This window comes from Daucus carota, chromosome 4 (genome assembly GCF_001625215.2).
Source record: "Daucus carota subsp. sativus chromosome 4, DH1 v3.0, whole genome shotgun sequence".
Lineage (NCBI taxonomy): Eukaryota > Viridiplantae > Streptophyta > Magnoliopsida > Apiales > Apiaceae > Daucus > Daucus carota.
In genome coordinates, this window is record NC_030384.2 from 38658053 (window position 1) to 38684090 (window position 26038).

Consider the following 26038-nt stretch of genomic DNA (forward strand, 5'->3'; position numbering starts at 1 on the left):
GCAACTGGACAAACAAGTAGGCAGAAAAGAGTAAAATATCTCAAGCAAGCCAGCCGAGTGTTCGACTCAAGCCAAGAAAACGAGAAATAACTGCGGAGGGACAAGAAAAGAGAGGGAGAGAGAGTGAGAAGTGGCGGATGGGAGTAGCCAATGGCCAATGAAGAAAAGCATGGGGCGAGAAGAGGTATGTAAAATACAAGAGGTGGGGAGAGATTGTATTGCAAAAACAGGGAGAGCCACACGAGAGAGAGAGAGAGATGGATTTGTGAAAACACATACTAGAGGTAGATTGGCCTTTAGATGTTGCATGGAGTCACCTAGGGAATTTGCCCGGACAAAGTTTTGTCAAAGCTAAATGCATGTCATCCATAGAATTGCATGAGCCTACGACTGATTTTTTATCTTTTAATTATGTTTATGGACTTATGTGCTTTTTGATCATTAATTTATTACTTTTTTTTTATTCATGTACAGATATTTTTAGTTACATGGAAATCAATAGAGCCACAAAAATCAACATGGTTGGCTGATTGGCTCTTATGGCTATGAATGAATATGACACGATCCTCCTTCGTGAGGATATTTGTGTGTCTAGTTTTTATTGGACTTGATCTATTATTATTTCACTGTAAATGAAAATATTTTTTAAGACTTTTGTTCATAAGTAGTAGATAAATTAAGAATAAACTGGCCCATTTTTACTCAATTAAATTTAATTTAAAATTTATATTTCATATAATAATCAAATAGGTATATATATGTGTGAAATTGTAATCATATTTTATAAATAATAATAATATAAATTATAATTTATTTTAATTCATAGTGGGATATGATACTATATTTTATATTGCTATAATACTATTAGTATGTAACACATTTAGCGGCTTCTATCTGCTTTTATTCATGTAACATAAGAATTTGTTTTTAACAATTATATTACTAACTTACATAAATTAGTGTTTTTCAAAAATTCATTATATTATTCGTATTAAATACATATTAATGTTGTTACTGGTTTCTAAAAGGGAAAATAGATTTTTTCGTCACCCAACTTATTGTGTATTTACTTACCACTAAATTATAATTTTTTTTCTTTTTGTCATTAATTTTGGTTCGGATTTTTTTGTCACTAATGTAGGTTTGGATTTGATTATTAACATTATGTTATTTTTTTAGCATTATTAAAACATAGTGGTAGTCTGCAATATTATGATGATATAATATATATATATTTATATCTTTATATATAATACTTTATAAGTCTCCTGAGTAGTTTAATCTGGAGGCAAGAGTTTGACACGCATTTTAAAACTTCTAAAAGATTTAGTTTTATAAATTACTTTATTTTTTTGGGAATAAAAATTATAATTGTCTATTATCTATATTATATATTGTTTTATAAAAATAAAGGTTAGATGTCATCTGTGCAATTATTTATACTGTTGTACAAATATAAGGACGCATACTATAACAAAAATAGACAATAGATTATTATAAAAAATTTTAACCTTGATTTGATTTTATATGATATCTAAATTGGTGGTTGAACTCCACAAGAATATAGTATCACTTGACTCAATTTTACTTGAGAATTGATTGTAGATGATAAATTGTTTGAAGTCATTGATTTCAGATTGATGATTTAATGAATTTTTAAAATTCGAATTATAATTAATCTGGATTTTACCGCTCATTTATGTTATTATTACTCCCTCCGTACATCTCATTTATTTATAGTTTTTTCCCATTGTTTGGCATGTATTTTGAGGTTTCCACTTCTTATAAAACATAGTTCTATAACTTAATTTTGAGATTTTCTTTTTGTGGATAAAAATTCAAGCTTTAAATTTTTATTCAGAAAAAATATTAAAAATGTATATGGAATTAAATATTTTAAGAGTCTTAAAATGTGTGTTAGACTCTCGTCCTCCAAGATAAATTACCTCAGACACATATGTCGTACTACATATAAAAATATAAACACATATTAGATCACCATGATATTGCAGACTACCACCATATTATAATAGTGCTAAAAAGAATTACATAGTGTTAATAATCAAATCCGAACCTAACGTTAGTGACAAAAAAATCCAAACCTAACATTAGTGACAAAAAGAAAAAACTATAATTTAGTGGTAAGTTTCTATATACACAATAAGTTGGGTGGCGAAAAAATCTATTTCCCTTTCTAAAATCCTGTAAAATAAATCATGCTAAAAAATTTATAATTTATTTAATAATATGTTTTTATTCAATTAAATTATTAATAATAGAGATTATTGCACTTTGTACCCCTAGATTTTGGGTCATTAGCAAATCAACACTCATACTTTAAAATGTGGCAGCTCGTACCCCAAAGTTTGTATGAGCTTTCAGTTTGTAACCTGGCCCACCACTCCGTTAAAAACCGTGGTTGACCTTTGTTTGAGAGGTAAGATTGTATATTAGTTTGTAACGGCTACTTCAGCGCGTGTGACCCCTCAAAGTTTATGTATTATATTTTGAAATTATTACTGAACACACACACAACGATGTAAAAAAAATTAAAATAAATATTCAGATCCTATATATATATATACATATTTTTTTCTAAAAAAAATACGTATTTCTTTACGGCAGTCCCAAATTACACAATGCTACATAATAGCATCTGTCTGAATTAGGCTAGCATCCATTCTGGAAGTTTCACACAGAGACCAGGCTACGATGGACAAGGATCATCAAAGTAAGTTTGTCGAAGTTAGCCTGCATAATATTACCTATTCAATGATCGAGCTTCGATAGCTCAAATAGCCTGCTTGTGATAACATGTTATGCTATTCCGTATACAAGGCTGAAATTATGCTTATCGAAGTAGTCTGTAACTTAAACTCCAGCAGAAATATCCAACAGTGATAGCAGATTCCGTCAAGAAAAATCCAATTAATTGTTATAGTCAGATATATTTTCAAGGAACCTGGGAAATATATTTTCTAAATGTAACTTATGCATGCTTGCGTACAAGAGCCTGAAACCAACCTTTTGAGACAAGAAGGCTTCCATCAATTTTTACTAAAAAATCACATGACAAGATATGGAAACTTGGACACCGTTTGTCAGCTAAAAGATAACTCGATATTGAAAAATATTTTTGAATTTTTGGCACTAAACAAACACAAACATCAAGAAAGTTTTTCAAGATCATACATGCCACAAAACAGACAACTTCTTTAAAAATAATTATTTTCGACCGTCCAAAATTGAAGTGCGAGGGCATATTATGGTCAAAGGAGAACGTCAGCATTTACCTTGGTCTCATTTCCCTTCCAGTTAAATATGATCTCTAAGCCTGTGTGCGAGCGAGGATATGTTGATCCTGATGATGACGAATGAAGTGATCTCTTTACAAAGGGATGATCCAACAGCTGAGCGGCTGTGGGGCGGGAAAATGGGTTCACCTGTAGGCACTGGAGGATGAAATCTCGTGCATCTCTGGATAGAGAATCAGGAACTGGTGGCGGCATACTCCTCCCAATCCTATATACTGCCTACATCTGTAATGTCAAATATAGTCAAACAAATGCATTGCATGATAAGATAAACAACTGCATGCTATGGTAAATGGTCAATCGAACATTGATCATCCGAAGGCAGAATGCTTATGATCATCCGAAGGCAGAATGCTTATGCAATCATGTATCACGTATTTATGTACTCTAAACATCAACTTCACAATTAACACATACATACATGTTACCTTGACATCAGATCATTTGTAACTTTGCTGCATAGCTTTTGATTTCTGTGGTGAGAATCATGTACTTACAGCGCAGCTATACAAATTACAAAGTCTCTGGACATTGTCACTTCTATATATTACTAGCTTTTGATTTCTGTGGTGAGATGGCTATATATACGTAGCCATATTTTTTTTAGGAGTGTTTGAGTATTGTTAGGCTTGAGTATCCTAGTTTGATATATTATATTATTGGTACCGGTGTTGATTAATGATACAGGTTGGCATGTGAGTTTTTCGCGTTATGTATTTTGTGTGCAAGCTTTGCAATTAGAAGGTGAATCTAGTATTTTATCCCTAAACCATATGCATCCACCAATGGACTCACGTATGAAAACATACGTGTAGGTGGATCGACTCACAAGTTCCCATTGAAACAGGATACACACAGGAAAAAGCACTTGTCATTCGTTGGTTGTTAGCGGCACATGTATAGAAACTCGAGTACTCATATTTAGCAAAAAGAAACATACAAAACTTTCAAAACCTTGTTGAGTACGATACTGGACCCTAGCCGAGCTTGGTTATAAGACTTCCCTCACTCCAAAACTCATTATTAACAACCCATTCTTGCGATTAAAGAATGGCTTGCCAGGATCCCGGAACCCTCACTTTTGATAACATTAGATGTACTTAAATTTGCTAACGACCACTCTGGTACAATGCCCAACTTAAGGTGCTAGAGATAGAGTGTTTGCGTGTGTAACAATACTGCGCAACACGAATCAATTCTTAGGTATTGATTATATCAATATATTTTGGCCCAAAATCCCATTAACTTTCTCGTTAACTTTTCCAGATAATCCAAAACGGACCAAATCCAAAATTAAGCTCATGTCCATATTTACATACTTTTAGTTTAAACCTAATACACAACAAGATCTTTCTGGACAGGAAAAACATTATTGTGCTTGAGTTAAGCTCGAACTCGTCTAAAACTTAGATAAATTCGTATTTTTTCAGAACAAACTCAAACTCACACAAGCTGAGATTGACTACTGCAGATTTTAATGGACTTCGGATTCCATCCTAATAATCATGGTAAAACCAAATAGCACATATGAGATTAATTATATCTAGTACCACAAAGTGTTCTAACTTTAATTCTTTCAAAAACCAGGACCATCCGCTCTAAGGCTAAGCAGCCATCTACCACCTAGGGTTGTTCTTTAATACATTTTTTGTTCTCAAGAAATATATACCGGCTCTTATAATATCACATGGAACTATATATATATATATATATATATATATATATATATATATAACTAGAAAAAACTCAAAGGAGTTGAAAATTCAATTTGGATCGATTAATATCGTTTAATTTGGGATGATCAAATAGATACAGAAGCATAGAAAGAAATGAGAAGACAAACAAATTAATCTTTTTGTCCACTATCTGCGTAATGGTCGTCTAGGAAGCACCGACTTAGGTATGGAGACACGGGACACAGGGATTCACCAATTAGCAAAGAGCCTTGGATACGGGACACGGCAAAAAATAAATAGTGACATAAAATATATAATTTATATATATTGAATATTAAACAACTTCGCACTGGAACTCATTGTCCCACTCGTATATTTATATGATTAAGTAATATTTAGTAACTAGATATATAGAATGTATGTATATATAGGCTTTTGTGTATGTATATCAGATTGAAAGATGAAACACAGTGAGAAATAGCTAAATATTTATATACATATAAAAGTCGTGTCGTTGCCGTGTCCCCGGTATCAATTGTGTCCGACACGCATACGACAGTCTTTTTGCCGTGTCCGTGCTTCCTAGATGGCCGTAGACTGTAACAGAAATCTCCAATAAACGACTACTATATAGACGGGTGCATACACTCCAGGAAGAAGGTACAATATGATACTCCCTCCGTCCCAATAGATTATATACATTTGGTGTAGATACGGAGACCAAGAAAAATGGTAAAAAAATGAGTAAAGTTAGATGAAAAGTGGGTAAAGTGGCGGGTCTCATTTGTATTTAATTAATTATAAATTTGTGGTAATGGAGGAAAATAGTGGGAATAATAGTGTTTATATTATTATAAAATGAAGATAGTGAAAAAAGTAGTTGGTGTGATAGTGCTTTAGCTTTTATGTTATTAAAAGTTACTATTTTAAGAATATATAGAAATGATGGGACATCCTAAAAAAAACTATATAGAAATGATTGGGACGTATAAGAATGACGAGACATTCCAAAAAAGAAACTGTATAAACTGGGACGGAAGGAGTATATTTATAGATTGACAGAAATGCTCTTGTAAATTATAGTGGTAGGAAGAAGCTCATTGGGCTAACAAAATAGTAAGCAACTTTTATATTAAGGAAATTACAGCACCCATATGGTAGTTTCAGAATATTAAACTGTTTCACTAATCCCTACTCCCTCCCTCCCCCTCAATTGTTTACATTGCAGGGTAACCAAAACAATGTATAAAAAATGAGTAAAGTTAGATGAAAAGTGGGTAAAGTGATGGGACCTATCAATATTTAATAATATATTTGAGATAGTGGAGGAAAGTAGTGGGGGTAATAGTACTCCATCTAGTTCTTATTATAAGTCACTCAGACTTTTTGCACACAATTCTAGGTGCTTTGACCACACACTTAAAATTATTTTTTTAAAAATTTTCTTTTTCTGAATTAAAATATATATCACATATTTTAATTCAGAAAAAGAAAATTTTAAAAAAAGTAATTTTAAATAGGTGGTCAAAGCACCTAGAATTGTGTGCAACAAGTCTTGATGCCTTATAATAAGGACCAGAGGGAGTAGTTTTTATTGTAAAATATGAGATACTGTGGGAAGATAGTGGGTGTAATGATCAGAAAAACTTACTATTTATAGTAACGTAAAGAAATGAGAGGGACATCCCAAAATAATAACCGTAAAGAAATGAGAGGGACAAAGGGAGTACATATCAACCTTTTGCAGATTTTACCGGAACATGTAGCACGGTATTTATAGTATGATTTGATTGGAATTTGATGTAACTTTATACACAAGATAATATGATAATAAATAAAGAATATCCTCGCAACCATTTTAAATATATTATAAAAAATATATTAAAATAATTAATTTAAAAAATTTATAATCACGTACTTGAAGTACAGGTTATATAAGCTAGTATTTTATAATGTAAAGAAGTGCCTGTATCTTCACCAGAAAAGAAGACAGTAAACAACTAGAAAACTCATTCCTGACAGCTGACATTTTCTAGTTGCGGGGAGAAAAGTCTGGATAGAGGAAGTTGTAATTTCTGATGCACTGCAGTAAAAGTCAGATGATAAAAAATACTAGTTCCTTTTTAATTATTACATTTTTATTTTTTATTGGTCAAATTGATTAATTTTTAATCAAAGATTATAAGTCATTTTTTCATTATTTTAAAAAACGGAAAATTACATCTTAAAATAAATTAAAATTTATTTTCGATGACATATATTTTTTATTTAATCAATTAATAAAATATTCATAAATTTTAGTCAATTTGACTGGCACAAAAGATAACTAAAAAAGGGAGGGAGAGAGTACAACCGGACATGCAGCCATGCCTTCAAGTCTGCTCTTATCCCAAGCCTTCGATTCCAGGGGTGTTGTCTATTTTGTTTAAAAGTACATAAAACAGTGTAACAATCTCCTAAAATTTAGTACATAATAAAATGTGGTGGGTTTTAATTGAAATTAACTTTGTGTATTTATATTAACAACCCCAACTAACACTTACCACATCAATTGTCAGATCATTATACGTTAGTACAAATTTTATGTACACAATTTTGTGCACATACCTTGCTTATTTTGGTATCCACAAGCTTTATCCCTTCTATGATGTCACCTTCTTGTATTATGGGCTATATAAGTCCAAGCACCACCCTCTCATTTTTCTTCACTCCAACAAATTTAATCAGAGAGTTGCACGCTACACACACCTATTCTGACACAACACACTAAACCACTCCTCCATTTCCTTTATTCATGGCAGCCTCTATGGTGAACAGGCAGTTTCATCGCCTCGAACACGCCGGGGTCCGCAGCTTTAAGCCTCCAGCCAGCCCGGAAGATAAAAACATTGTGACGAATGTTGAGTTTGCGTCTAGTGATGATGAGGAGTGCATGACGGAGTTTAAAGAGAGTATTGATAAGGGCAAGTCGGAGCTGAAGCCATCTGTGTTGGATTTACGAGATGAAGGGACGGCGGATAATTGGATTGAGCGGAATGCTTCTTTGGTTCGGCTCACGGGGAAACATCCGTTTAACTGTGAGGCGCCTCTGGCGCGCCTCATGCATCACGGCTTTATCACTCCCGTGCCGCTTCACTATGTGCGTAACCACGGCGCAGTACCCAAGGCGACTTGGGCTGACTGGACCGTGGAGGTATGCGGATTAGTGAAGCGGCCAGGTTGTTTCACTATGGAACAACTTGTCAATGATTTTCCTAGTAAGGAATTTCCCGTCAGTCTGGTTTGTGCTGGCAACCGGAGAAAGGAACAGAACATGGTGAAACAGACTATTGGATTTAATTGGGGTGCTTCCGCCATTTCAACCTCGGTGTGGAGGGGCGTGCCCCTCCATCACCTATTGAAGCGGTGTGGGATCTACAGCAGGAAAAATGGCGCCCTCAACGTCTGTTTTGAGAGCGCCGAAGATCTTCCAGGCGGTGGCGGATCCAAATATGGAACTAGCATTAAAAAGGAATTCGCAATGGATGAAGCCAGAGATATCATCTTGGCCTACATGCAAAACGGTGAGCTTCTGTCACCGGATCATGGATTCCCTGTTCGGATGATTATTCCGGGATTCATTGGTGGCCGGATGGTGAAATGGTTGAAAAGGATAGTTGTCACAACCAAAGAGTCCGAAAATTATTATCATTACAATGATAACAAGGTTCTCCCTTCTCATGTGGACGCTGAGCTGGCCAATTCGGAAGGTACAACTAGTTCAATATTTATCACAAGACATAAATTAAAGCATTGGCATGCATCACAAGTATTTGTTTTGTTAGGTAACTGTTTGTGTTATGTGTATTTATGTCTGCAGCTTGGTGGTATAAGCCGGAGTACATCATCACTGAGCTTAACATAAACTCAGTGATTACGACACCGTGCCATGATGAAATCTTGCCTGTAAATTCATATACAACACAAAGGCCCTACATTTTGAGAGGATATGCTTATTCCGGTGAGTTATTTGACTGCATATTACGCCTTTTTTAAATTGAGATTAAAAAAATTCAAACAATATTCCGTATTCCGTACGTAGGAGTCTAAAAATAAGTGTCAAGGCACCATTGAAAGTGGGTATTTTATATAATACAGGAGGGGGTAAAAAAGTGACAAGAGTGGAAGTAACTATGGATGGAGGAGAGAGCTGGCAAGTTTCAAAGTTAGAGCACCAAGAAAAGCCAAACAAGTATGGCAAGTATTGGTGCTGGTGCTTCTGGTCATTGGAAGTGGAAGTTCTAGACTTGCTTGCTGCTAAAGAGATAGCTGTTCGGGCTTGGGATGAAACGCTTAACACACAACCCGAGAAGCTCATTTGGAATCTTATGGTAATCTATGAGTTATCCTTCCATTTATTTCTAGTGCTTGGTTGTTAATTAGCGAGCCAGATCACAGAGGTTGCCAGCACTGGAAACATCTTTGTGATGTGGCACAATGTTCACGTGCCGGACCTGCTGCTCATGTGACTATGCAACTCGCTTGCTAAGGCGTGTTTTATAATTACTCCCTCCGTTTCAAATTAATATGGAGTGAGATTGATCTAGAAAATATAAATAAGAGATATGTGGAGTAGAATTGACTTTGGAAATATGATTTTACATTGAAAGTTGAAGTGGACAAGTACTTTGAAACAAAAAAATTTCTTAAAAGTGGACATGTAAATTGAAACGGAGCGAGAGTACATTTTTGTTTAAATAATTGCACTCGTAATTCCTGGTTAGGCCAGTCTAATAACGGATCATGTCTGCAAAATATAGGGCATGATGAACAACTGTTGGTTTCGAGTGAAGACTAATGTGTGTAAAGCACACAAGGGGGAGATTGGAATTGTTTTTGAGCACCCGATTCAGCCTGGAAACCAGTCCGGTGGATGGATGTCAAAGGAGAAAACGCTTGTAAAGAGGAGCGTGTCGACACCTTTCATGAACAAGGCTTCCAAGGTTTACTCAATGTCTGAAGTCAGCAAACACAGCTCAGCAGAGTCTGCATGGATCATTGTCCACGGCCACATTTATGACTGCACTCGCTTCCTAGGGGATCATCCTGGTGGCGCTGACAGCATCCTCATTAATGCGGGTACTGACTGCACCGAGGAATTTGATGCCATTCACTCAAACAAGGCTAAGAAGATGTTGGAAGATTACAGAATTGGAGAGTTGATAACAACCGGCTATACTTCAGATTCTCCTAATAATTCTCTTCATGGTGCAACCAAACTCGTAGCACTTGTTCCGAGAGAGAAGATCCCATGCAAACTTATTTCCAAGACCGCAATCTCCCACAACGCGAGGGTGTTTCGTTTTGCGTTGCCTTTGGAAGATCAGGTACTTGGTTTGCCTGTGGGTAAGCACATATTTTTATGTGCTTCTATTAACAACAAGCTATGCATGAGACCTTACACGCCAACTAGCACCATAGACGAAGTTGGCTACTTTGAACTTGTCGTAAAAGTATATTCCAAAGGTGTAGTCCCCAAATTTCCTGATGGAGGACTAATGTCACAATATCTAGATTCAATACCGCTTGGGACGGTCTTAGATGTTAAGGGTCCCTTGGGTCATATCGAGTACACGGGCAGGGGTAACTTCACAGTGAGTGGCAAACACAAGTTTGCCAAGAAACTGGCCATGATTTCCGGAGGGACCGGTATCACCCCTGTTTATCAAGTGATGCAAGCAATATTGAAGGATCCAGAGGATGAAACAGAAATGTATGTTGTGTATGCAAACAGGAGTGAAGATGACATATTGCTGAAAAATGAGCTTGATGCTTGGGCTGAGAAGTACGCGGACAAGGTGAAAGTATGGTATGTTGTGGAGAAAGCAAATGAGGGATGGAAATACAGTTCTGGTTTCATCACTGAGGCTATCTTAAGGGAGCATATTCCGGCAGGGTCCGAGGATGTTTTGGCATTGGCTTGTGGTCCGCCGCCTATGATTCAATTTGCGGTTAATCCAAACCTGGAAAAGATGGGATATGATATCAATGACTCCTTGCTAGTGTTTTAAATAGCTTAATTTAGCTCATATATGGCTTCAGAACATGTAGAATAATAAACTTGTACAGAGCAGTGGAGTTGGTTTTGGCTTTTCATTGAATTTTTCTTATAGTGATAATAAGTGATGCTTTCATAAAAAATAAGATAAGCCGAAAGAAGCAACAATATTTATGGCCCCTCCAAATACAAATTTTATAGCTCGTAAAGTGTAATATATGATCAAACATTCTTCTCTTGAATGAGTTTTACTAATTGTGATTAAGTTCATTATATTTAATTTAATATATTTATTGTTGGGTATTCAGGATCAACGAACACAGCGTCATTGGTATCTTAATCCAACAGATAGAAACACATCCAGCAGATGATCGATATTTATTTCACAAATAATAAATGCATATATATATCATTAACAATTATATTAACAACTTACATAGACCTTTAAAAAAAAACTTACATAAATTAGTGTTTTTTAAAAATTCATTTCTAAATTATTTATATTAAATACATGATTAATGTCGTTACTAGTTTCTAAAATCCTGTTAAATAGATCATTCTAAAAAAAATTATAATTTAATTAAAAATATGTTTTTATTTGATTAAATTAATAATAATTTTGTACATCCTTCAGTATGAAGCTTCCTCCAATATTAAATAATAAATATATTTGAATATAATAATTATATATTTTAATGAGTTGATTGCAAGATTTTTGAATTAGAAGACCTAATTACAAGTCCAGTCTATTCATTGATGTCAAATTTTTAATAATTTAGTCATTTAACTACAAACTTTCACAACAAAAATTCTGTAAGACTCGCATCAATTCTGGGATGACGGTGGATATTGCAAAAGCTCACCTTTCACAACAAAAATTTGTTCATATTTTGGGAGTCTTTGTTGCTCCAATATCAGTCAATATAACTGATAGTTCTGAACGTTGGGCTACAGATGATGCTTATGTGAAGGTCAATTGTGATGCTACCAGTTTCATAGGTGATATAGGTTGGATTGCTCTATATGTCATTGTATTGCTTTTTAGATCAAAGAATTTAAATATTCTATGTGTTAAGCGATCGAAAACAAAACGGCTATTTGGTTAGCTCGTTTTTTGTTTCACAATCAGATTGTAGTTGACAGTTCGGGGGTTTGTCCCGGCTGGGTTCCGATGAGTGATATCCGTTAATAAAATCATTTGTTTGTAAAAAAAAAAAAAAAAACTACAAACTTTCTGAATTTGGCAGCAACTTAAGCAAGTTGACTGATCATTTCGCTATTTAACCAGATCCTTGCCATACCAAATCATCATCTCTAATATCAAATACATGAACTTGGCTGAGATTAAGAAGACAGATGGGAATGTGATCAAACAAAAACAGAAAAGATACAACTCATACAGTCATATCTCTTTTTCAACAAATGGATCAGAAGCTCTAAACATGACTGAAGACTAGGCTCGAATTATAAGCAAAAGTAGAGAGAAAAAGAAGACTAAAAAAATATATTCTCAATATTACAAAAGCGAACAAATATCTACTAATTTCTAGGCTTTTACAAATATAAATATTCACATTCCAGCTGTCCAAGGATGCAGCCTTTGCTGAATCACCATTGAACCCCGCATCTCAACATCATGGCAAATGCTACATAATGAGCACACACAATACTATATCTTTTTCAGAAGAAAGATACTTCCTGCATCTGTCTGAATTAGGCTAGCATCCAATCTGGAAGTTTCACACAGAGACCAGGCTACGATGGACAAGGATCAGCATCAAAGTAAGTTTGTCGAAGTTAGCCTGCATAACATTACCTATTCAATGACCGAGCTTCGATAGCTCAAACAGCATGCTTGTCATAACATGTTATGCTATCCCTGCACAAGGCTCAACTTATGCTTCTCGAAGTAGTGTGTAACTTAAAATCCAGCAGAAATATCCAACAGTGATAGCAGATTCCTTCAAGAAAAATCCAATTAATTGTTATAATCAGATATATTACATTCTCTATTTCACCAATAAGAGCCGGGTTGTAAATTTCAAAGTCAATTCTACGCATACTGACATCATAATCATGTCTATAATGATTTTATTTTTTTTGGTAGGAAAATTGGAATATTTGAACATGCTACTCACTATTGATACTTACAATTTGGGTCAACAAAAAAAAAATCACATGGAGCTAGAAATTTATAGAACATTTTAATTTAAAAAAGTCATATCGAAACTTTTCAAGGAACCTGGGAAACATATTTTCTAAATGTAACTTATGCATGCTTGCGTACAAGAGCCTGAGAGAAACCTTTTAAGACAAGAAGGCTTCATCAGTTTTAACTAAAAAAATCACATGACAAGATATGGAAACTTGGACACCGTTTGTCAGCTAAATAATTACTCGATTTTGAAAATTATTCTTGAATTTTTGGCACTAAACAAACACAAACATCAAGAATATTTTTCAAGATCATACATGCCACAAAAGAGACAACTTCGTTAAGACATCTTAAAACAGGTGCTGCCTAGCTCGAAACTCCACACCTCACACAAGTAAAATCAGTGCAAGTGTGAGTCAAACTATCACGTAACAACTTTTGCATGGGGAATATTATGGTCAAGGGGGAAACTGTAGCGTTTACCTTATTCTCATTTCCCTTCCAGTTAAATATGATCTCTAAGCCTGTGTGCGAGGATATGTTGATCCTGATGATGACGAATGAAGTGATCTCTTTACAAAGGGATGATCCAACAGCTGAGCGGCTGTGGGGCGGGAAAATGGGTTCACCTGTAGGCACTTGAGGATGAAATCTCGTGCATCTCTGGATAGAGAATCAGGAACTGGTGGCGGCATACTCCTCCCAATCCTATATACTGCCTGCATCTGTAATGTCACAGAATATGATTTAGTCAAACAAATGCATTGCATGATAAGATAAACAACTACATGCTATGGTAAATGGTCAATCGAACACTGATCATCCGAAGGCAGAATGCTTATGCAATCATGTATCACGTATTTATGTACTCTAAACATCAGCTTCACAATTAACACATACATGTTACCTTGACATCAGATAACTTGTAACTTCGCTGCATAGCTTTTGATTTCTGTGGTGAGAATCATATACTTACAGCGCAGCTATACAAATTACAAAGTTTCTGGACATTGTCACTTCTATATATTACTAGTTTTTACGATAACTGCATCAAAACATCTGAGCTGAAAATTTAACATTTACAGTAGTTTGTCTGCTGTGTGTGTGTGTTTTTTTTTTTTGGGGGGAGGGGGGGGGGGGGGGGGGTACTTAACTTTCCCGCCACCCCTCTTGAGAGATACTATGACAATTCTTTTTGGGAACGAATAACATAAAAATAAGTTATATTCCATTGACAAAAAAAAGTAATTTTAGAGGGGATTCAGTTTTATATCGGTGTCACTTATGTTAAATAAGCTTATTCCCAATCCAGAACTGCTCCAGCCTTTATTTTGTTGACAAAGCTCAAGGTACCCCCTGCGACTTCTGGTATTTAAACACCTTATCAAATATCTCAATCATTGAATAAAATTTATAATCTGAGCCAGATCAAGTTTTTCCGCCTCTAATCTATATTAGGGTTCATGGATGATGGATATACTCATTTTACAATTCGAACATAAGATAGATAGTTGTATTCTGGCAGAAAGTTTACTACATATATAGATATATAAATGACAGCCGTAGGAGTTGGAACACAACTGGAAATTTTGAGATTAAATCCCATTGTGTATAGAGAGACGGAAGTTGAGGTGGAAAGAATTGTACAGTGATCATTATAAATTACAAGTGAAGCCTGAGCTACTACTATCATTGCTGGGGTGTGCGTGTGTCCTGAAAAAAGAGACGGAGTAGAAGCTTTATTACCCTGACTTCTCAATATTATCTCCATGCCCATGTGGCTGTTTCGGACACTTAAAACTCAGACATGGGTATGGAGACACAAGTATAGGAACTAGAGTACTCAACCCTCGATATTACGCAAAAAAAAAACATGCAAAACTTTCAAACCTTGTTGAGTCCGATACCTGGACCCTAGCCTAGTCTGGGCAACATAGGGTATAAGATATGATGTTTACAGTTGGTTAAGATACCAATGACAGTTGGCACTAACACTATCAATATTCAATGCTGATGATTGTGAGTGTGTGCGTCTCAAGTGACTGTTCCAGGTTGGGTGAAGATATAGAGGTTGAAGCTTTATTACCCTTACTTCTCAATATTATCTCCTTGCCCAAGCGGACATGTCGGGGGACTTAAAACTTAAACGCGGGCAGTGGCGTATCCAGGATTGGAACCCAGCTTCAGCGAAAATACATATTTCTTAATATATTATTTCTTTATTAACAAAAAACTGTGGTTGGTATATCAAGAATATTCTGAATAAAATTCTAAGAAAATAATATGTAAAATAAATTGCAGATTATATACTATTCAAAGAATTGAGAACATTTTAAAGTTTTGAACAAAAAAATATTTAGAAATGAGAAGTAACACGTGAATAATCACGTAAAGAAGTACAGATTATAAGATGGATATTAGGACAAAGAATGGGCACATATGAAGTGGCAGTAACCTGAACAAAAAAGATTATCTTCGGTTCATGCTCTCTGTAGTTAGACCAAGCCAACAAATTATACTGCATCATACGAACAAAGTAGTAGTATTAAACAACAAGTCGGGGTACTCGGCCACCATACGTTGCGTATCAACCCAACATGAATTGGATTCTGATTTGAGCTAGAAATTTCAGAACTGGACTCTAATTGGAGTTGGGTATTTTAGAATTAGACTTTGATTGACTAAGTTTGAGATGGCTATATATACGTAGTCATATTGTTTTTAGGAGTGTTCGAGTATTGTTAGGCTTGAGTATCCTAGTTTGAAATATTGGCTTATTGATACCGGTTTTGATTAATAATACAGGTTGGGACGTGGGTTTTCCGCGTTATATATTTTGTATGTAAGCTTTGCAATTAGAAGGTGAATCTAGTATTTTATCCCTAAACCATATGCATCCACCAATGGGCTCACGTATGGAAACAGACGTGTAGGTGGATCGACTCATCAAGTTCCCATTGAAATAGGATCCACACAAGGAAAAACACTTGCCATTTGTTGGTTATTAGCGGCACAGGAATAGAAACTCGAGTGCTCATATAGAGCAAAAAGAAACATATAAAAATTTCAAAACCTTGTTGAGTGCGATACTGGACCCTAGCCGAGCCTGGTAAGACTTCCCTCACTCCAAAGCTTATTATTAACAACCCATTCTTGCAATTAAAGAATGGCTCGCCAGGATCCCAGAACCCTCAATTTTGATAACATTAGAGGTACTTAAATTTGACAACCACCACTCTGGTACAATGTCCAACTTAAGGTGCTAGGGATAGAGCGTTTGCGTGTGTAACAATACTGCCCAACATGAATCAATTCTTAGGTATTGATTATATCAATATGTTTTGGCCCAAAATCCCATTAACTTTCTCGTTAACTTTTCCAGATAATTTAAAACGGACCAAACCCAAAATTAAGCTCATGTCCATATTTACATACCTTTAGTTTAAATCTAATACACAACAAGATCTTTCTGGACAGGAAAAGCATTATTGTGCTCGAGTTAAGCTCGAACTCGTCTAAAACTTAGATGATTACGTATTTCTTGAGAACAAACTCAAACTCGCACTCGCACAAGCTGAATTTAAATCCTGCAGATCTTAATTGACTTCGGATTCCATCCTAATAATCATGGTAAAAACAAATAGCACATATGAGATTAATTATATCTAGTACCACAAAGTGTTCTAACTTTAATTCTTTCAAAAACCAGGACCATCCACTCTAAGGCTAAGCAGCCATCTACCACCTAGGGTTGTTCTTTAATACATTTTTTGTTCTCAAGAAATATATACCGGCTCTTTTAAATATCACATGGAACTATATAACTAAAGAAAACTCAAAGGAGTTGAAAATTCAATTTGGATCGATTAATATCGTTTAATTTGGGATGATCAAACAGATACAGAAGCATAGAAAGAAATGAGAAGACAAACAAATTAATCTTTTTGTCCACTATCTACATGATGGCCGTAGACTGCAACAGAGATCTCCAACAAACGACTACTATACATACGTGTACATACACTCCAGGAAGAAGGTATGATATGATATATTTATAAATAGACAGAAATGCTCTTGTAAATTATATCTTTAGTGGTAGGAAGAAGCTTCTTGGAGACATAATAGTAAGCCACATTCATATCAGGGAGATTACAGCACCCATATGGTAGTTTCAGAATACTAAACTGTTTCACTAATCACTACACATCAATCTTTTGCAGATTTTACCAGAACATGTAGCACGATATTTATAGTATGATTTAAGAAACTGATAAGGGGAGTTGAGGTAATTTATTGATTATAAGAAAGTTTACATACACCATCCAAAGGGTGGTACGGGAGTTGACCAGTCAACAGCTCCAAAACAGTACACCCAAGACTCCATATATCTGCTGCCAACCCATAACCCTGGCTCCTTTTAACAACCTGCAAATAGAGAAAGACTTAACTGAATCAACTAGTTGATTATAAAAGACATAAAATGCTGACGATTTATAAAATGGCTCATGAGTAATATATTTGGGCTTGGAAGTGTTGCTGACTTAACATTTGGGTTTTGGCATAACAAACTTAAATTTAGTCAAGGTCTCCCAGTTGATAAATGTTAAGAAAATAACATAAGTTTGATAAAGATGCTGACATGTATATATTAACTTAGTTGGCAGCTGATTTGTAAAGAATGTATCCCCCTAATTCAACCCGACTCATCCAACCTTTAGAAGTAGCTTAGATCTTCAGGGCACCACTATCAAATATCTTTCCAAACTGTACCAACAATTATATTATGGTTAATTATCAATTAGGCCACTTGCTTCATTTCAACGTATCAAGTGCATCACCGACAAACTTTTGATCTCATTTGCACCACTCATTGCAAATTAAATTACATCTTCATAATTTTTTTGAAGTCAAGTCAAATAAATGTTTTTTTGTTAAATCATATGACATAATTTTGAATGGAATTTGATGTAAACTTATACACAAGACAGTATGATAATAAATAAAGAAAATCAAAGATTAGATCAGAGAATTTTACACAAATAGAGGTTAAATTCAATTGAAAAGGGAAGACGAGTACATATTTGGTCAGAAAAAGCGTAGTAGCAAGAAAGATGGTATACACTTAGTCGGAAAAACTTCATTTATATCAAAAAAAATTAAAATTAATAAAATGTAATTTCATTTTTAATTTGTGATGCAAACGAGACCAAAAATTTGTCAGCGACCATTCTTGATATATTCGAACGAAGCATGTGACCTAATTGATAATTAACCTATTATATATATATGTGTGAAAAAACATAACTATATACAGACCAACATCAATGGATAATACCATTTTGGCCCTCAAACTCTGGCTGGAAGTGCACATCAACCCTCAAGGTACAAAATTGTACATCTGTGCTCTTAAAGTTTGTCAATTATACACCCAGGCCTTTTTACATTCAAATCTCATATGGTAGCAGATCAGTCATTTACAATATAAAAAAAGTGATGATAGACTGTAGTCAGAGCGGCGGGAACTGGTAGAACTAGGGAAAGGGGAAGTTGAAGGGATGAGAATATTTTCCGAGATTACCATCTGTCTAGTGTATAATTGACAAAGTTAAAGGACACTGAGGCACTATTTTGTACCTCGAGGGCTAATGTGTATTTTCAGCCAAACTTTGAGCACCAAAATGATATTGAGTATTGACCCAGTATATAGAGAGAGAGGAGAAATTACACATAATTGAGATTGGAAACGGGTGAAGCTTATGAGTGGGAAACTTCACATTGCTAAAAATTCTCTGGTAGTAGATTTCGGTTGAAGACTATCCTAAAGAGATAGTGGGAGAGGAAAATAAATATGTGCGTCAATGAATTTTGGGAATGAGGTTGATGAACAGTTTTCATGAATGTTTGGGAAGAGATGGAAGATATTGTGTGAAATGGAGAAACTAGATAACCAGGGAAAAATTACTTGAGAAATTGTGGGATCTGTTAAGGGAAAGGAATAAGTAGAGTACAGATGGTCGCTTGATGACATTTAACCAGTGATGCATCAAATTCCAGAGTTGTTTTGCACAGAAAATATTTAAGAATTTGGGTGGACTTTGTTTTGCGGTTCAGGATACTTACATGTCATTGTCTTATATAGCAAGTGAGCTGGAAGTGACATGGCAATATTTAACGGAATCTGTTAAAGTCAACTCAATTCAACAGCACTGAAGTTTTGTCAGTGTTAAGTTACTAGATTGTACGGTTTAATTGGTTGAGTTATTTATGTATATATTTTTTGAGTGAGATGACCCACCTGCAAGTTGGGTGTCAGTTGGATGACGAAATAGCCATTAAACTTTTTTTATAATGTTATATAGTGCTAGATATTTCTGCTTTTTCAACTATCATGTCGGCTATCACCTAAGACTAAAAGATAAAAATGTATGTTATTTGTTAAAGAAAATAAATAAAGAGGAGTTATATCCTGTATTTATCTCACAGCAAAACAGTTTCCATTTTGCATTGAACTAAAGCAGAGTTTGGTATACTTGGCCAAATGGTTTCCATTTTGCATTGAACTAAAGCAGAGGGTGGTATACTTATTATAGTTGCCAAAATTATGGACCTCCTTTTGCCTCAGTACAGCTGAGGACACATTTTAAGGCTGAGGGCATACCTCAGGAGCCATCCAGAAAGCCGTTCCCTTGCAAGATTGCACATCATTCAACTTAGTGGCCTGTACAACAGATTATGAAGCGCATTTTTTTAGGACTAGCAGAAAAAAAATCAAGAACCAAGGTCAAAGAGGGGTTGTAATGAGAGAACCTTTGCTAAACCAAAGTCAGCGAGTTTCACCGTCCCATTAGTATCAACCAATATATTTGCACATTTGATATCCCTGAAAAAAGCAGCACAATGTGAGACTTCATACCACTCTGCTTGACTTCAATAATTAATCAAGCCCATTCTGACATATAGAAGTTAACAACCACTTTAACTAGCACAGGATTACCCGACTCGTGAAGTAGAAAACAGACAAATAAATTATACTTACAAGTATCAACTGAAAAGCTATACCTATAACTAGGACCAGATCCCAAACTTAACGAGTTATAGCAGAACAACTGAAAGAATACATGGAAATCTAAAACACACACCTGTGTACAAAACACTTCAGAAAAAACTCATAAATTAATCTGCTAATAATCACCTGTGAACAACATTTCTGTCATGCAGATACTTCAGACCATTAATTATCTGCCTCGTGTAAACAGAGACTTGGGAATCTTGAAGGTGATACTGCTGATAGAGACTCAAAAGAGATCCTTTGCTTGCCAATTGAAGAAAGATATAAAGAGTTGATTCAGTCTGCGAAAAGCAAGGGGAGGAAGAGCTTGTAACTTAGAACCCGCCATCTAACCAAACTTTTCCAGGCTCATTTAAGATTAGATACAGAAATAGATATATACCAAGTATTAACAATTAGAAAGCTACACTGCCAATGTAACCAACAAAATTTTAGTTGGAGGAGTTCAACAAAAGTAGTGCTTAGAATCGGATAATCGAACACAGCTAGGTTTGCATACTCCGTATCATGCGGGCCTTTAACTAACCAGTATCGATTTTCAGATCCAACAACAAAAACACGCAGAGGTTATCCCAGAGTCAAAAGCAGGATAAAAAGTCTTGTTTAAGATCAGCTCTTTTACCATGACACTACAACTTTTATCTCCATATCCATGTTCGACACTTGACACTCACACATGGGTGTGGACACGACAATTCATTTTCAACCAATAATATGCAAACCTTTTAAACATTGTAAAATCCGCCACTCATAGACATATTTATGTACACTTCCAGCCGAGTCCAGGTAACATGAGTAGATCTAATATATATCTTTCACTTCTATTCAGATACTTGCATTATACCTTTCCGGCTCTCCTATGACCAATTTGACTTAAAAAACTTTATGTGCCTTGTTAAACACCATTCCACAACATTTGTCTGAGTGGAATCAATTACAAAATAGTACATGAGGAGGAAGGAATCAAGAAACTAATAAATACATATTACATATCATTGTCCTACATAAATGCAGTTGTTCTACAAGTCCATTATAAGTATCTACTGTGCATGTTCTCATAAGCAACGTGAAAAGTAAGAAAAATATACCTGTTCAGTACCAAGATACCGAACTATGTTTTCATGCTCGAGTTTACTCAGAAGATCAATTTCCTGCAGAAGTAAACAAGGAAAGACGAGAATGACATATCAACAGGAGACACAAAGATATGCGCTAAAAATTGTTGAAAAGAAAAGGATTACAAAAGAAACTAGAAATTCAAGTATAAAGATCATAATTTTTAAAGACTTAAGCAGTCACCTGTTCCAGTTGGGAAATACTTTGCCTTCCTTGATCCCCTTGGTCAAGCAAAGAAACTTCTTTCACAGCGAAAAAGAAGCCACCACTGATAAATGAACAAAAGATATCAGTCATATTGACTACAGATATCCATATATATTATTCGTTTTATTTAGTATATACGAATAAAGTGAATAACATGTTAAATTAGAAAATAATGGAGGGCCTTGTATAGAGGCTCTTTTGGGGGAGCTTAACGCTGCCCCATTCCGCTTTAAGTTGTCCAGTGACGTGTTTGTGTACACTTATATATTTGATACTTTATTTTGCTCATCTTTTTCTCACATCAAACTCTAATACAAACAAAAACGTCCAAGGCACCATTACCCCATGTATTATTTAATGTATTTATTTGTACTTTATACATTATTTAATGTTCAAATTAATATAGAGTTGAGTTTTTTAGTCAGAATTTACCAAATAAATTCACTTATAAATAAAAATAGCCAAAACAGATACATTCAACTTAAGCTAAACGATATCACTTTTAACTTAAAGCAAATAAGTTGTGCTTTAATTAATAAGTAACTATTAAGTTAACCCAAACAGGGTAGAGAGGGTTAATAAATCAAAATTAAACCGGAAGATCTTACTAAGTGAAAGAAAACCTTGAGAGAAAGAACCATAATATCTTGACAAAATCTCAATATTTGTTACAAAGTTTTGTTTAAGAGTCTATTATTGGTCACGCAATCACAGATAGAAGGTATTACTTTGCCCGTAGTCACATATTTAATTTTAAAGTGGTAGGTACCACATGTGAAAATGATGTCTGAATAAATGATCAAACTAAATCCAATCGGTACTGGACAAAAATTATGCTTAAATTTTCCTGCTCCATAGCCATGAGTCCTTGAGGGGTGACATTGCACCCTTAAGAGTAGTTGAATGATGTAGAAGGTCAAAACACTTGTGGTTTCTCACTATGACAAGAAATGAACACATGAACACAAAAAGAATCTTAAAATATTGAGATTCAAACTTAGGCTACAAGATTTAGTATAGTTTAAAAGGATGTTTCGCACAAGTTGCGTCAAGAAACAGATCCCTATATTGCTATGTAAGATAGTCCGAGTGCAAAATATTCAACAAGGTGCAGAGAAAAGGTTTTAGACTATTACAAGCTGAAAATTGTTGCAAATCAGTCACTCTTCCTTCTTTAATGCGAATTAAAAGGTCCATAATAGATATGCAATGTGAAATTTGACTTTCCTTATCGTAGTGTAGAACGTAGAATTTAATGATGTGATCACGGTGGAACCTGTATTCCTCAATGTACACATACAGACTCCAAACATTTGATTCATAAAATTTCATTTGTCTAGTATAGTATTATAAGTTAAAACATTTGTTCAGTGATTCAGGACAAAGGATTATATACGAATAAAAACAGTTAACTGATAAATTTAACGGATTAACCGAAGAGGAGCCACAAAGTGATCTAACTGCTGAAAAACCACTACCCCTAAGACTTTCAGCCTTTCAACCACACAAGGGGAGAATTTGCATGGATTGCAACTTATAACAAGAGAGAGAATGATCTCAATTTAATAATCAATCAGAAGTCATTCCATGATTTTAACGATGAAAGTTAACGTATCCATAGTAAAGTAAGACCCTAATATTTGCCCAACAACTAAAATCCTACTAATAGAGGAAATAATCATTGCTATTACTACTAGAATATTCTTAATAAATATATTTTTATCTGATATAATTGTACTTTATAACAAATTACGAGTAACTTTGTTCCTACAACAATAAAATAAAAGGGAAATGTAAACATCGAACCCAAAAAGACTGCAATAAAGTAGGTATAAAGTTGTTGGAAATCCTTTATTATTTCAGTAAAAATTCTTTATATTTTCAAGAAGAAGAAACAGTGTAAGAGCATGTCCAATGATAGTGCTAATATACATATAGTAGCTACATTATGGAATCAAAAAATGTTTTTTAATGTCAAACAATACATTGTGCTCCAATGAATTATGAATTGTTATATATGTTTAGCTGTAATCCAAATACCTCACCTTTAAATGCACGATTAAATCTGTCACCATTACTGCAATTGTTCATTTCCCTTGATTTTTTAACGGGGTATGTGACAATTAAAGCAACATCTATATTGGATCTACATTTCGCAGCAAGATAACATTTTCCTACTTTGCATCCAAGTTTAGCATTGCGCTGGAGTGTAGTTTTTTTTCTTTGGGTACTATACTAGAGATATAGAACCTATTTTAACCACCATTTGACATAAAGTTACAGCATGATCTAACCACTATTTGATATGAGCTACCTAGCAGAATGATAAACCCAACTAATTGACCTTTTTCTGGATATATTTTCTAATAAGTTCCTTTATTGTTGTTGACTTCATAAAAGTTTTGTTTTTTATTTTTGTAATAATCTTCAATTCAGCATAAACTACCATTCATATGATATACTCAATCACTTACTCCGCTATTCCTTCATATACTGATCCGAATGAGCCACGTCCCAATAGCTTCCCCTTCTCCCAAGAGCTAATAATCAGTCTAGATTTCCCTTGAGGCGAAACATTTGAAGGAGGCTCAGTAGTAGTACTAGAGGAATCATCTTCATTAGAAGTAGTGAACAAATTATCCTCCGAAACGACATTCCTCTCTCCCTCACCACTCTCTTCATTCTCTCCGGCATCACCATCATCCTCATCAGTACTAATACCACCTCTTCCATACGCAAGCTCATCCCTCTCATCACCATCCGGCGCAAACGACCTCATAATATCCCAAGTAGAGCTATTATGATCAATAACCGGCAACGCAATAGCCGGAGGAGGCGTCAAAACCGGAGGCCTAGCACCATTAATCCCTCTAACATTACCAACCCTAACAAACTCCTTATCCGCCTCACCACGATTACTAACATTCATCTTACTAACTCCAACAGACCCCTTGTCCCCGTCATCACGATCACTCACAATACCTTTACTAATCCTAACAGACTCCTTGTCCACCTCACCACGATCACCAACATTCGCCTTACTAATCCTACCAGACTCCTCGCCCACAGCATCACCATCACGATCACGAACACGCACATTTTCACTAAAATTATCACTCAATTCACTAACTCTAAAGCTCATATCCAAATTATTCAACCTCGACCGCGGCAAAATATCCGAAGACGATCGGAGCTTCCGGGACTCCCATTCAGCAGCCGGAATCGCAAAATCATCCGGTCCCGAAAGTCCCAAACTCTGACAAATCACATCAAACTCTCCATCAATCCCTTCAATTCGAAAGCTCGTCCGATCGTTAAACGGAGGTATATCAAGCGAGCGAGTCCGGATCGGTGAGTCAGGCGAGACAAAGGAGCCCGAGTTGGACGTAGAAGGCTCGTAATCGACGTTTTTGAGCGCGTTTCGACGATCGAGCTTGGGCTTTCGAGCTTTCTTGTGCTTTGACTCCATTGACTTGTGGTTAAATAATCGAGGTATCTGATGCATATATATGTGTGTGTATAGTTCAGTTATAGTAGCTTCATCTTTGGGGCTCTAGGGTTTATGTGAATTTTAGTTGAGTTTCTCTCTCTAGAAATTGTTTGTTGTTGTTGGTGGCTAGAGACTAGAGAGAGAAGGGGAAATGTTTGACTAGTACTTTTATTACAGGACAGGAGGTAAACGAACATGATAAAAGACGCGGTAATGAAGTGGGGTCCAGAGGAAGTAGTTTATGCAAGAGGAGAGACTGACTTTGTTTTCATTGCGAGACGGCGAGACCGCTACTTCTGACCGCCAACTTATTTCGATTTCGTGCACGAATTTAACTCGGACCTCCGAATTCCGATCTCAATCAATATTCTTCATGTTTCGTGAGATTAATGTGGGTGCTAATTATCAAACTGATAATTATATTTATGTAGATAATGTTAAACTGATCACAGATATTTGTGAAATTTCAATCGAATGATAAGAATGAATTAATGATATTATTTTTATTTTAATTTTAATTTTTTTTGGGAAAAAAATTAATTGAATAATGAAAAATCATACCGCGTCTACAAGAACAATCGGGTCGAACAAATATAAAACAGATCATATTGTTGATTAATCTACTCTTTATAAAGAACAATCAAGTGACTTGTTGAAACTTCGCTTTCACTAAAACCGATTTGACCTGTCAATCATAATTGTCATTCCATATAAATCTATCATCGAATCAAATCCTTCAAAATCCGATAGATATAACTTCTTAGACATTGAATCAAACCAAAACGTATCAAAAACACACACCAAGCTCTCAGAAAGAAAGAATAAACAAAACATAATTAATTGAGAACAAAACTCACCCAAAAAATTTTATAAAAAAAAATACAATCTTAAAATATAAAAATCCTTACATGAAGAGGAGTATTATAAATAAAGAAAATAATTAATTTGGGGTTTTCTACCGATGAAAACGGATA

General features: G+C 35.1%; 2 protein-coding genes across 3 annotated transcripts; one reads left to right on the forward strand and one right to left on the reverse strand.

Moving 5' to 3' along the window:
- The first annotated feature begins 7769 nt into the window (after positions 1-7769).
- Positions 7770-11049, forward strand: LOC108216720 (nitrate reductase [NADH] 2). The gene is made up of 4 exons (XM_017389554.2): positions 7770-8739; positions 8850-8990; positions 9128-9360; positions 9790-11049. The coding sequence occupies exons 1-4, from the start codon at positions 7785-7787 to the stop codon at positions 11038-11040; spliced, it is 2580 nt and encodes an 859-aa protein (XP_017245043.1). The 5' UTR covers positions 7770-7784; the 3' UTR covers positions 11041-11049.
- Positions 11050-12390: 1341 nt separating this feature from the next.
- LOC108218364 (mitogen-activated protein kinase kinase kinase 1) lies at positions 12391-25248 on the reverse strand. Of its 2 annotated transcripts, XM_064091341.1 has the most exons (10): positions 24049-25248; positions 21551-21635; positions 21340-21402; positions 20375-20532; positions 19990-20062; positions 19841-19900; positions 17500-17607; positions 15638-15700; positions 13666-13907; positions 12391-12988 (listed from the first exon to the last, which is right to left on the reverse strand). In XM_064091341.1, exons 1-9 carry the CDS (start codon positions 25077-25079, stop codon positions 13701-13703), a joined length of 1848 nt encoding a protein of 615 aa, XP_063947411.1. In that variant the 5' UTR covers positions 25080-25248; the 3' UTR covers positions 12391-12988; positions 13666-13700. The 2 variants fall into 2 exon arrangements, with proteins under 2 accessions (XP_063947411.1, XP_017246767.1); XM_017391278.2 differs by lacking the exon at positions 15638-15700 and having other exon boundaries at positions 24049-25247.
- Between the last annotated feature and the right edge of the window lie 790 nt (positions 25249-26038).